Raw genomic sequence first — 12752 nt, 5'->3', positions numbered from 1 at the left:
AGGGCCCAGGGCAGCTGCCCCTTTTGTCCTGCCTTAAAGACGGTCCTGAAGGCATGTCTCCTAGAATGGTTTGGATGGGGGATTCATACACATTCCACCCTTTTCCTGGCCTTTTGGGAATCAGAAGTTCACCGAACAATGCTCAAGCTGAACCCTGAGCAGTTTGGCTCCTCCCTAGTGCTAATGGCCCTTTGCGTCTTTGTCCACTCGGGAGGCCCCGCCCTCCTAGAATACACATTTTTATTTTTTTTTGGAAAAATCTTATCTGAGATTTTAGCGATTTTGGTTAATTCTACTTTACTGGAACGGATGAAAGGATTTTTTTTTTGTTTAGTAAACTTTCCACTTGAAGAGCGTTGTAGCCGGCGGCGTGCCATCAGAAGGTCACCGGCCTGAGCCGAGGAACCAGGGATGGGAATCCATTATCTCTAAATGGCTCTTTCTCAATTATATCTGCTCAGCTTTTAACCCCCATATTCATCAGCAATCAGCGGTGCCTGAAATCACGGCGCTTTCTAAATAAAAACCAGCCCATTAATAGGCCGATTAATGATTCATATCTGTCGGGTGCTATTAGGCCCGGCCGAGGTTTGCCTTTAATTATATTGACAATCTAATGAATTTAGCGATAATAGGCTGCGGATTGTCTAACTCAGCAATCGGGGGAAAGTTCCTCATTACCACATAATGGTTGTTAGGAAAAAAAAAAGAAGCAAACTAAACTTTTTATTCTTCCCGAGAGTCCGTACAACGCGGTGAGACCGTAATAAATATGAAGTTTTATCCGCTTATATTTTGCCTTCCCTGGCTTCCCCCCCCCTCCCCCTCTCATCAACATGTTAACAACTTAAGGACCGGACCAATATGCTGCTAAATGACCCAAGGGGTTTTTACAATTTGGCACTGCGTCGCTTTAACAGACAATTGCGCGGTCGTGCGACGTGGCTCCCAAACAAAATTGGCGTCCTTTTTTCCCCACAAATAGAGCTTTCTTTTGGTGGTATTTGATCACCTCTGCGGTTTTTGTTTTTTGCGCTATAAACAAAAATAGAGCGACAATTTTTAAAAAAATGCAATATTTTTTGCTATAATAAATATCCCCCAAAAACATATATAAAAAATGTTTTTTCCTCAGTTTAGGCCGATACGTATTCTTCTACATATTTTTAGTAAAAAAAATCGCAATAAGCGTTTATCGATGGGTTTGCGCAAAATTTATAGCGTTTACAAAATAGGGGATAGTTTTAATATTTTTTTTTTTTTTACTACTAATGGCGGCGATCAGCAATTTTTTTCGTGACTGCGACACTGGCGGACACTTCGGACAATTTTGACACATTTTTGGGACCATTGTCATTTTCACAGCAAAAAATGCATTTAAATTGCATTGTTTATTGTGAAAATGACAGTTGCAGTTTGGGAGTTAACCACAGGGGGCGCTGTAGGAGTTAGAGTTCACCTAGTGTGTGTTTACAACTGTAGGGGGGTGTGGCTGTAGGACTGACGTCATGGATCGAGTTTCCCTATAAAAGGGATCACTCCATCGATACGCCGCCACAGTGAAACACGGGGAAGCCGTGTTTACATACGGCTCTCCCCGTTCTTCAGCTCCGGGGAGCGATCGCGAGGGGGCGGCTAGAAACGAATTGCCGCGCCCTCGTCCCGGATCGCACCTGAAGCCACGAGAACCGCCGCATGTACCGGGGGGGGGGGGGGGGGGGTCCCGATCGGACCCCCGACCCACGTCTAGGCAGGGACGTACAGGTACGCCAATGTGCCTGTCCGTGCCATTCTGCCGACGTATATGCACATGCGGCGGTCCGGAAGTGGTTAATGACATACACCATATGGCCAAAAGTATTGGGACGCCGGCCTTTACACACACATGTAGCTAGATTCAGGATGGCGAGCGTATAGTTGCGGTGACGTAGCGTATGGCATTTACACTACGCCGCCTTAAGTTAGCGAGGCAAGTACATGATTCACAAAGTACTTGCCTGCTAAGTTACGGCGGCGTAGCGTAAATCGGGCCAGCGTAAGGGCGCCTAATTCAAATTCGGCTAAGGGGGCGTGTTTTATGTTAATGGGGGTCTACATATCCCAGTGTGCATTGCGGCAAAGTACGCCGCACGGTCCTATTGGTTTCGACGTGGACGTAAATGACGTAAATCTCTATTCACGGACGACTTACGCAAACGACGTAAAATTTTCAAATTTCGACGCGGGAACGACGGCCATACTTTAACATTACTATTCCAGCTATTTGATGGATTAACGGTTTATTGAATTAAAAAATAGCAAAACAGTAAAGTTAGCCCAATTTTTTTGTATAATGTGAAAGATGATGTTACGCTGAGTAAATAGATACCTAACATGTCACGCTTTAAAATTGCGCACACTAATGGAATGGCGCCAAACTTCGGTCCTTAAAAATCTCCATAGGCGACGCTTTAAATTTTTTTACAGGTTACTATTTTCGAGTTTCAGAGGAGGTCTAGTGCTAGAATTGTTGCACACGCTCTAACGCACGCGACAATACCTCACATGTGGGTTTTGAACGGCGTTTACATATGTGGGCGAGACCTGCATGCGTGTTCGAGCTACCGGGAACAGGGGCGTTTTAAAAAAAATATTTTTATTTTAATTCTTTTTTTTATTTTTACACTTTATTTTACATATTTTTTTTGATCACTTTTATTTCCTATTACAAGGAATGTAAACATCTCTTGTAATAGGAATCACTGTGACAGGTCCTCTTTATGGAGAGATGTGGGGTCAATAAGACCTTCCCCTCCCCCCACATCTCTCCTCCAGGCTTACAAGCATGAAATAGGTGAAAACAAATTCAACGATCTAATGCCGACAGCCACGATTGCGGCTTTGTTTACTTCCGGGTACCAGGCGTGACGTCGCGCCCGGACCTCCGACGGTCATAGAGATGACTGGTGACCATCTGGTCACCAGTCATCTCTATGCTTTCCCAGCAAGCGCCGGACGATTCCCTCTCCGGGCCCCCGATGGCACGAGAGAGCCCGGAGAAGCACTGGATGGCGGCGGGAGGGGGGACGTCTCCTCCCGCCGCCTATAAGAACGACCGCTTTGATTGTTCTTATCGTGCAGAGAATCGGCGGCTGAATACGGTGAAGAATGGTCAAACATTCCCATAGACACCCTCCTAAACCTTGTGGACGGCCTTCCCAGAAGAGTTGAATCTGTTCAGTGGCGTCACTAAGGGGGGGCCAGAGGGGGCCATGACCCACCAACATTATGCTGTGCCCCACCAATTAAAACACATTTTTGTTTCTATATGTAGCGCCGCTGTTATAGCTGCAAAGGGCGGGGCCAACTCAATATTGAACCCTACTGACTAAGACTGGGATGCCATTAAAGTTCATGTGCGCGTAAAGGCAGGCGTCCCAATACTTTTGGCAATATAGTGTATGTCCCCCCCATCCTGAGGTCTTTCATATATAAAATACGTCCCCCCCATCCCCCTATTCGTGAAGTCTTTTATAAATGAAATATGCCCCCCCTTTATTGCCGGGTAGTTAACGTGGAGCGATCCATGCAGATGTTCAAGTATCTGGAATTAATCGGCGGTTCAGACTTCACGCCATTATATTTCTATCTTATATAAAGCCGTTTGTCTCTATTACCGCGCCATCTGATGTCATCCCGAGAGCCTCGTAAGAATGTGGAGACGCCACCCTCCATATACCTCGCCGCCGCTTTTTTTGTTATCTTTTTACTGTTTTTAATTCGTTACTTTCAGTGTTCTATATTTCATCGTTCGGAGATCCCATCAGGGAAGAGATAATGGGAACGTGCCGGCTCTAAGTGGGCCGCATCCCATGTTAATCGCAACATCCCCGGATAACGCGGGGAGTCGCTCTCCTTATATATCCGCAGCGACAGGGCCGGGATAGCAGAGACATCCGATGTGCCATTGCTGGACTGTCACAGCTTGGTTGTGGGCAGGCGCGGCGGGCAGAAAACACATGGGGCAGCAATAAGAATATATTGTCACAGAGGTCCAGCTCTACACAACAGACCAGTGGCGGTTCGTCCATAGAGAGCGCTGGAGCGCTGCCCCCTCTGGCTCCACACCGCCACTGACTAATAACATAGATCCATTGCATTGCATGAATCTATGTTATTGTCGCCGCTGCCGCTTGTCTATTCAGATGGCCGGACACCTGAATAACGGCAGCTGGTTGGCTGTACAGAAGTGCCTATCAGAGCCAGCGGCCCTCAGGCTGTAGTCGGCTTCCGAATGCTTATCCTGGGGACGTACCGGCGGTGCATTCCTTGGATAAGACTGACAAGCGTCTCAGCCAATCAGGTTCACCGGTTCTGGCTATCGGTAACCTGATTGGCTGAAGCGTCATCGAGGGCGGGAGAAGACATCGAGGGACGTGGATGGCTGACTCCACTAAAGGTAAGTGCCGGGCGGGGGAATTTTACAGGGCACAGCGGCGACGAAGGGCAAAGTGACATCAATGGGCACAGTGGCGACAATGGGGACAATTGGCACAGCGGCATGAATGGGCACAGCGGCGACAATTTGGCACAGTGGGGACAATGTGGCACAGTGGGGACAATGTGGCACAGTAGGGACAATGTGGCACAGTGGGGACAATTTGGCACAGTGGGGACAATGTGGCACAGTAGGGACAATGTGGCACAGTAGGGACAATGTGACACAGTGGGGACAATGTGGCAAGTAGGGACAATGTGGCACAGTGGGGACAATTTGGCACAGTGGCGACAATTTGGCACAGTGGGAACAATTTGGCACAGTGGCGACAATTAAAGGGCACAGTGACATCAATGGGCACAGTGGCGAGAATTAAAGGGCACAGTGGTGACAATTAAAGGGCACAGTGGCGACAATTGATGGCACAGTGGCTGTGTTTGATGGCATGGCACAGTGGTGACAATTGGTGGCACAGTTGCTGCATTTGATGGGCACAGTGAGGCTGCAATTTTTTTCTTTTTCGTTGGCGCCCCCCCAAAAATTTTGAGCACCAGCCGCCACTGCAACAGACCCGTCGGGAAGGCAACCTGGCCCGGCAATACTCACAAGTTGTGACAGCGATGAAACAGTAGATTGAAGACGTCGCGACGCGGGAGCGGCGGTATACTTTAGCACAGGCTGCCCCTGCTATTAGAAAGGGCAGCCTTGCGCTAAAGTAGCCGTACGGAAACTCCGTACCTGGCTTGCACGGGGCCCGCGCAAGTTTGTGAATCGGTGTTAGTATGCAATTTGCATACTACACGCTGATACACAATGGGAGCGCCCCCTAGCGGCCCCCGCAAGAATGCAGCCTAAAATCTGCAAGGCATAAGAGCCTTATGCCGCGCAGATTTTAGGCTGCAGCCGGTGTAACGAGGTTCCTGAATCAGGAGCACTCGTTACACAGGAGCAAGTAAGCAATTGCGCCGTGTGACTTATGGTTACACAGGCGCAATTGCTTCTTGAATCTGGGCCAATGCATTTTTATAGCACTTTTTGCTGTGAAAATGACAATGGTCCCAAAAATGTGTCAAAATTGTCCGATGTGTCCGCCGTAATGTCACAGTCACGGAAAAAATCGCTGATCGCCGCCATTAGTAGTAAAAAAAATATTAATAAAAATGCCATAAAACTATCCCCTATTTTGTAAACGCTATAAATTTTGCGCAAACCAATCGATAAACGCTTATTGCAATTTTTTTTTTCCAAAAATATGTAGAAGAATACGTATCGGCCTAAACTGAGGAAAAAATATGTTTTTTTATATATTTTTTGGGGGATATTTATTATGACAAAAAGTAAAAAATATTGTTTTTTTTTTCAAAATTGTGGCTCTATTTTTGTTTATAGCGCAAAAAAAAAAAAAAACGCAGAGGCGATCAAATACCACCAAAAGAAAGCTCTATTTGTGGGGAAAATAGGACGCCAATTTTGTTTGGGAGCCACGTCGCACGACCGCGCAATTGTCTGTTAAAGCGACGCAGTGCGCAGTCCGGTGCTGAAGCGGTTATTACTACAAAAGGCGTTTCTACAAATTATTACAGCGAGCGCGCAGATTAAAAACTGGGCGGGGGAGGGTTCAATTAATAAAATCCAATCCGACGTTACGCAAAGTCCCATTAAAAATTCTAATTTTCGAGTTTTCAGCGCTCCATCTCGTAATAATGTCTGGCGGACGCGGAAATCTCGGTGTCGGAATTGTCATTCCATTAAATGAGAGCGGCGGGCGGAAGTCTGGGCGCTGCTCCTTCCAGGCCGCCGCACTTTATTTTCTCCATGACACGGAGCCAGCAGCCTCGGCATTGCTATTTAGTTTTGCCATTACGGCGCTTTTATGGAAGTCATCGCGAAATTAAATCCACTCGTTTTTATGGAGTATTTTGATTCCCCCCCTCCCGCTCCCCGCGGCAGATAAAAATGTTTGATTTAAAAACTCCAATATGGAGGCAAAGTTTGTCAGCCGTAATGAACAGAGGGGGAGGGGCGCTCATTATTATGGAAATGTACCGGCATGAGCGAAACACGACGTGGCGAGATAACACGTTATGTCTTCATTTCCCGCCCCAGTAAAGTGCGTTATAAATGAGCGCGGTGTACGGACAGGTATATCGATGGCGCCACTTACGCTCCCAGGTAACTCCGCAATTTACGGGCTCGTAGAACGTTCTCTCATCTCACGGTAATAAGGCCATTAGATCTGTTTAATGGCGGGAAATTAGACCGAGAACACGCCTATAAAAAGGAAATTGTTTACACACTTCCTCAAAGGTGATTCTACTTTACGCCGAAAATAGAATTTTAAACGACTTAAAGTGATTGGACCCGCCCCTTTTCTGACCTTTGTTGTTTATTAGCCAGATTCAGCAAGACTGGCATAACTTTGAGGCGGCGTAGCGTATCGCATATACGCTACGCCGCCGTAAGTGAGAGAGGCAAGTGCTGTATTCACAAAGTACTTGCCTCCTAAGTAACGACGGCGTAGCGTAAATGGGGCAGGCGTAAGCGCGCCTAAATCAAATGAGGATGAGGGGGGCGTGTTTTATGTAAATGATTGGTGACCCGACGTGATTGCCGTTTTTTACGAACGGCGCATGCGCCGTCCGTGTACATATCCCAGTGTGCATTGCTCCAAAGTACGCCGCAAGGACGTCATTGGTTTCTACGTGAGCGTAAATTACGTCCAGCCCCATTCAAGGACGTCTTACGCAAACGACGTAAAATTTTCAAATTTCGGCGCAGGAACGACGGCCATACTTAACATTGGCTAGGCCACCTAGAGGGCAGCTTTATCTTTACGCCGGCGTACCTCTTACGGAAACGGCGTATCTTTACTGCGCCGGGCGCACGTACGTTCGTGAATCGGCGTATCTAGTCATTTGCATATTCTACGCCGAACTCAACGGAAGCGCCACCTAGCGGCCAGCGTAAATATTGCACCCTAAGTACAGTTACACCGTTTACGTTAGGCTTTACCCGGCGTTAAGTTACCCCTGATATATGATGGCGTAAGTGTGGCGTACCAATGCTAAGTATGGCCGTCGTTCCCGCGACGAAATTTGAAAATTTTACGTTGTTTGCGTAACTCGTCCGTGAATGGGGCTGGACGTAATTTACGTTCACGTCAAAACCAATACGTCCTTGCGGCGTATTAGGAGCAATGCACACTGGGAGATTTCCACGTACGGCACATGCGCCGTTCGTGAAAAACGCCAATCGCGTCGGGTCACAGAACATTTACATAAAACACGCCCCCCCTGTCCCACATTTGAATTAGGCGGGCTTACCTTGGCCGATTTACGATACGCCGCCGCAACTTACGGAGCAAGTGCTTTGAGAATACAGCACTTGCCCGTCTAAGTTGCGGAGGCGTAACGTAAATCGGATACATTACGCCGCCGCAAAGATACGCGGATGTACGAGAATCTGGCCCTATATATATATATACAGTTGTGCTCATAAGTTTACATACCCTGGCCGAATTTATGATTTCTTGGCCATTTTTCAGAGAATATGAATGATAACACCAAAATCTTTTCTCTCACTCATGGTTAGTGTTTGGCTGAAGACATTTATCATCAATCAACTGTGTTTACTCTTTTTATATCATAATCACAACAGAAACTACCCAAATGACCCTGATCAAAAGTTTACATACCCCAGTTGTTAACCACTTAAAGCGGTAGTTCACCCTCACTCACATGATTTTACCATCGAGACAGGCATTGTAGCGCGAGCTACAGTATGCCTGTCCCGATTTTTTTAACCCCGGACTCACCTTGTAATCGGAGATCGTATTTTTCGGCTCCCGCGGGGAATGGGCGTGCCTATGGAGAGGGAGGATGATTGACGGCCGGCCCTGGCACGTCACTCTCCCCGAAGACAGCCGGAGTAGGTCTCGGCTCTTCACGGCGCCTGCGCACAGGCTATGCGCACGCGTCGTGAAGACCAAGCCTATTTCGGCTATTTCCGGAGAAGCGTGACGCGCCAGAGCCGGCCGTCAATCATCCTCCGTCTCCATAGGCACGCCCATTCCCCGGTATCTTCAATCTACGAGAACAAGGTGAGTACGGGGGTAAAAAATTCGGGACAGGCATACTGTAGCTCGCGCTACAATGCCTGATTTTATGGTAAAATAAAAAAAAAATAAAAAATTTTCGTCGATAGGGTGAACCCCCGCTTTAAGGACCGGCTCCTGCACATTTACGTAGGCAGAATGGCACGGCTGGGCACAGGCACGTACAGGTACATCCTGTGCTAGTACCCAGCCGCACCCGCGACCCGGTCTGAAGCTCCGGGACAGCGGGACCCGCGGACCCGATCGCCGCTGGAGTCCCGCGATCGGTCCCCGGAGCTGAAGAACGAGGAGAGGTGTGTGTAAACACAGCTTCCCCGTTCTTCACTGTGGCGGCGTCATCGATCGTGTGTTCCCTTTTATAGGGAGACACAATCGATGACGTCACACCTACAGCCACACCCCCCTACAGTTAGAAACACAGATGAGGTCACACATAACCCCTTCAGCGCCCCCTTGTGGTTAACTCCCAAACTGCAATTGTCATTTTCACAGTAAACTTTGGGCTAGATTCAGGTAGCTGCGCCCCTTCTTACGGCGGCGCAGCGTATCGTATTTACGCGACGCCGCCGCAACTTACAGGAGCAAGTGCAGTATTCACAAAGCACTTGCTCCGTAAGTTGCGGCGGCGTAGCGTAAATGGGGCCGGCGTAAGCCAGCGTAATTCAAATTTGGAAGGGGGGCGTGTTTTATGCTAATATGTGATGACCTGACGTGATTGACATGTTTTACGAATGGCGCATGCACCGTCCGTGTACATATCCCAGTGTACTTTGCTCCAAATGACGTCGCAAGGACGTCATTGGCTTCGACATGAATGTAAATTACGTCCAGCCCTATTCGCGAACGACTTACGCAAACGACGCAAAAAATTCAAATTTCGAAGCGGGAATGACGTCCATACTTAACATTGGCTGCGCCACCTAATAGCAGGAGCAATGTTACGCCGAAAAAGCCTTACGCAAACAACATAAAAAACTCCCGCCAGGCGCACGTACGTTTGTGAATCGGCGTAACTAGGTAATTTGCATACTCTACGCCGAAAACAACGGAAGCGCCCACCTAGCGGCCAGCATGAGAATGCACCCTAAGATACGACGGCGTAAGAGACTTATGCCAGTTGTATCTTAGGCTAATGTCGGCGTATCCTGCTTTCTGAATACAGAAAGAAGATACGCCGGCGCAGCTTTGAATTTACGCGGCGTATCTATGGATACGCCGGCGCAAATCGTTGCTGAATCTAGCCCAATGCATTTTAAATGCATTTTTTTGCTGTGAAAATGACAATGGTCCCAAAAATGTGTCAAAATTGTCCGATGTGTCCGCCATAATGTCCCAGTCACGAAAAAAAAATCGCTGATCGCCGCCATTAGTAGTAAAAAAAAATAAAAAATAATAAAAATGCAATATAACTATCCCCTATTTTGTAGACGCTATACATTTTGCGCAAACCAACCGATAAACGCTTATTGCGATTTTTTTTACCAAAAATATGTAGAAGAATACGTATCGGCCTAAACTGAGGGAAAAAAAATGTTTTTTTTATATATTTTTGGGGCATATGTATTATAGCAAAAAGTAAAAAATATTGCATTTTTTTTCAAAATTGTCGCTCTATTTTTGTTTATAGCGCAAAAAATAAAAACCGCAGAGGTGATCAAATACCACCAAAAGAAAGCTCTATTTGTGGGGAAAAAAAGGACGCCAATTTTGTTTGGGAGCCACGTCGCACGACCGCGCAACTGTCTGTTTAAGCGACGCAGTGCCGAATCGCAAAAAGGGGCAAGGTCCTTAACCTGCATAATGGTCCGGGGCTTAAGTGGTTCAAGGTAAAAAACACTAAGGGGGGGGGGGGCTGACAATCATAGGAAATAAAGATGCACTAGGTGTGGGTCCTATTGCTTTACTTTGTGGTCTGTGAATCAAGGATTTCCACCTCCATCACTAGAGTGGCCTTTCTAGGAGCAGGGCAGGTAAAGGGGGGGGTCCTCAGGTTCAGGTGACCCCCACAGACTGGAGGAACCAGCAATGAATGAGATCATCTGCTCTCCACCCCCCCTCTGGAGTTCCTTCATTTATAGCCCTTGGCATCGCACTCACAGTGTTTTCAGCCTTCTAAGTCCTCGTTGCCAAAAGTCTTAAAAATAAAACTACATTCCCCATAAAACCCGATTTCATCTTTTTCTCATCACCTTTCCCGTGCCGTCTTTTTTACTTCATTCTATTGGAATATCCTTGTCCTTTTGGCTGCATTCCAGGGCAGGAATTAAAGTAGAGCCTCCGCCTTCTTCTTATTTTACTTGGACGGTGAAGGAACCCGTCCAGCATCCAGCTTGGGTGCCTCCGTCAAGATAAAGCTTCCTCCAGTCCGGAGTCAGGAACCGGGTATTATAGCTGAATGTTGCACCCAAGATACTAGACGACACTAGCTTAGGTGCAAACTGGAACTCACTTTATTGAACACCAGTGGCGGTTCGTCCATAGAGGGCGCTGGAGTCTGAGTCTAATAACATACATTCGTGCATTGCATGAATGTATGTTATTGTTGCCGGCTGCCGCCGGTCTATTCAGAGATGGCCGGAAATTGAGCGCCGGCCACCTGAATAACGGCAGCTGGTTGGCTGTGCGGAAGTGCCTATTTTTATATTGTGAAAGATAATGTTACGCCGAGTAAATTGATACCCAACATGTCACGTTTCAAAATTGCGCCCGTTCGTTGAATGGCGTCAAACTTTTACCCTTAAAAATCTCCATAGGCAATGTTAAAAAAATTCTACAGGTTGCATGTTTAGAGTTACAGAGGAGGTCTAGGCCTAGAATTGTTGCTCTTGATCTCGCAGCGATACCTCACATGTGTGGTTTGAATACCGTTCACATCTACGTTCGCTTCTGTTAGACGCCTAGGAAGAGTAGGGAGGTAGACGCAATGGAAGCCGATGCCCGCCGCCTGTAGGAGCGCTGCCCACCCGTGACCTAGATGGGGTAAATGCGGGGCTGGATAACCAACCGGCCCACTGACCGACCGCCCGAGCGTGCGCGGGGGGGGGGGGTGGCTGTAACCCGACCAACCAACAGTGAGGTGGGGTGCTGCCAGTTGACCATTTTGGAGGGTCAGATAAATATTTAGGACACCTGGGGCACCAATAACGACCTCTAAAGAATGCAGAACTGAATATTGGCGCTCTTGTAAACCTTCTTTCTGTTGACCTCCCTCTCAGAAGGAAATCTTAGTAATAATAACATAACAGGAGCTCATGTGGGAGAAATCCAACATTTACCCAACGGTGGAAAGTCTCCGACACGTGTCCACCATGGAGGAGGACCACAAAGGAACCTGAAACACAACGCAGCCAATCACCACTGACCACCAGGGGTACCAGGACAGAGATTCCGGGAACACTCACCATGTTTGGGTCTGGGGCCGGTGTATGAAAACACTTCCCTCATAATCCACGATATATTCCAGGTGTAGAAGTTCAGAGGATTGCTGGACGAGCTCTTCACATAATGGAAACCTGAAAGGAGAACAATACCGATCAATAAACGGCCCAATAAATGTTCAATAAAAATCAAACTTCTCCACATACACCGGCTAACACTCGGAATGTCAGGGGGGGCAGGGAACCAAGCTGTAGAGGTCAGGGCCGTCTTTAATATGGTTTGGGCCCAGGGCAAACATTTTTTTTGGGCCCCCCTCCAGCTTATTTTGGGCCTGGCTGGTTCACATGTATGTTTTGGCGGTCCTCATTTGTGCAGGTACAGCAGCCCATTGATTTGAATAGGCTGCCATGCCTTTGTTTCCTGCAGAAAAAAGGTGCATTCAGCATTTTAAAAATACAGTTGCCTTGAAATCCATTCTGCTTTTGCACCATGCTACTTACCTGCAGTTCTTGCACACACAAACGCACTGTGTTTTTAAAAGCGTGGCCTAAACATCTAAAAATGCAGCAAGTTTGACAGTGCGGGAACTGCAGATAAGTCACAGCAGACAGCAGAATGGACAGACAGTGCTGTATTTCAGTGCTTGATGGGCATAGGCGTGCCGTGTGCGCAGCCTATTACATGAGGCATGCGCTTTTCTTTGCAGGAAACGCAGGCATGGCGGCCCATTCAAATGAATGGGCTGCTGTGCCTGCGCAAATGTGGGCCGCCAAAACACATACA

The 12752-nt window shown here is 47.6% G+C and overlaps 1 protein-coding gene across 1 annotated transcript in view; it reads right to left on the bottom strand.

The window, feature by feature from the left end:
* Window positions 1-12752, bottom strand: part of LOC120935800 (ALK tyrosine kinase receptor-like) — a 215633-nt gene that overhangs the window by 4519 nt on the left and 198362 nt on the right. Inside the window, exon 2 of the mRNA XM_040347861.1 lies at window positions 11993-12103. Coding sequence (XP_040203795.1) covers window positions 11993-12103 — 111 coding nt within the window. The remainder of the gene's footprint in view (window positions 1-11992; window positions 12104-12752) is intronic.

The sequence above is a fragment of the Rana temporaria genome, chromosome 4 (genome assembly GCF_905171775.1).
Source record: "Rana temporaria chromosome 4, aRanTem1.1, whole genome shotgun sequence".
NCBI lineage: Eukaryota > Metazoa > Chordata > Amphibia > Anura > Ranidae > Rana > Rana temporaria.
Note: the sequence above shows the minus strand (reverse complement) of the source record. Positions and strands in the feature narration are given on the sequence as shown.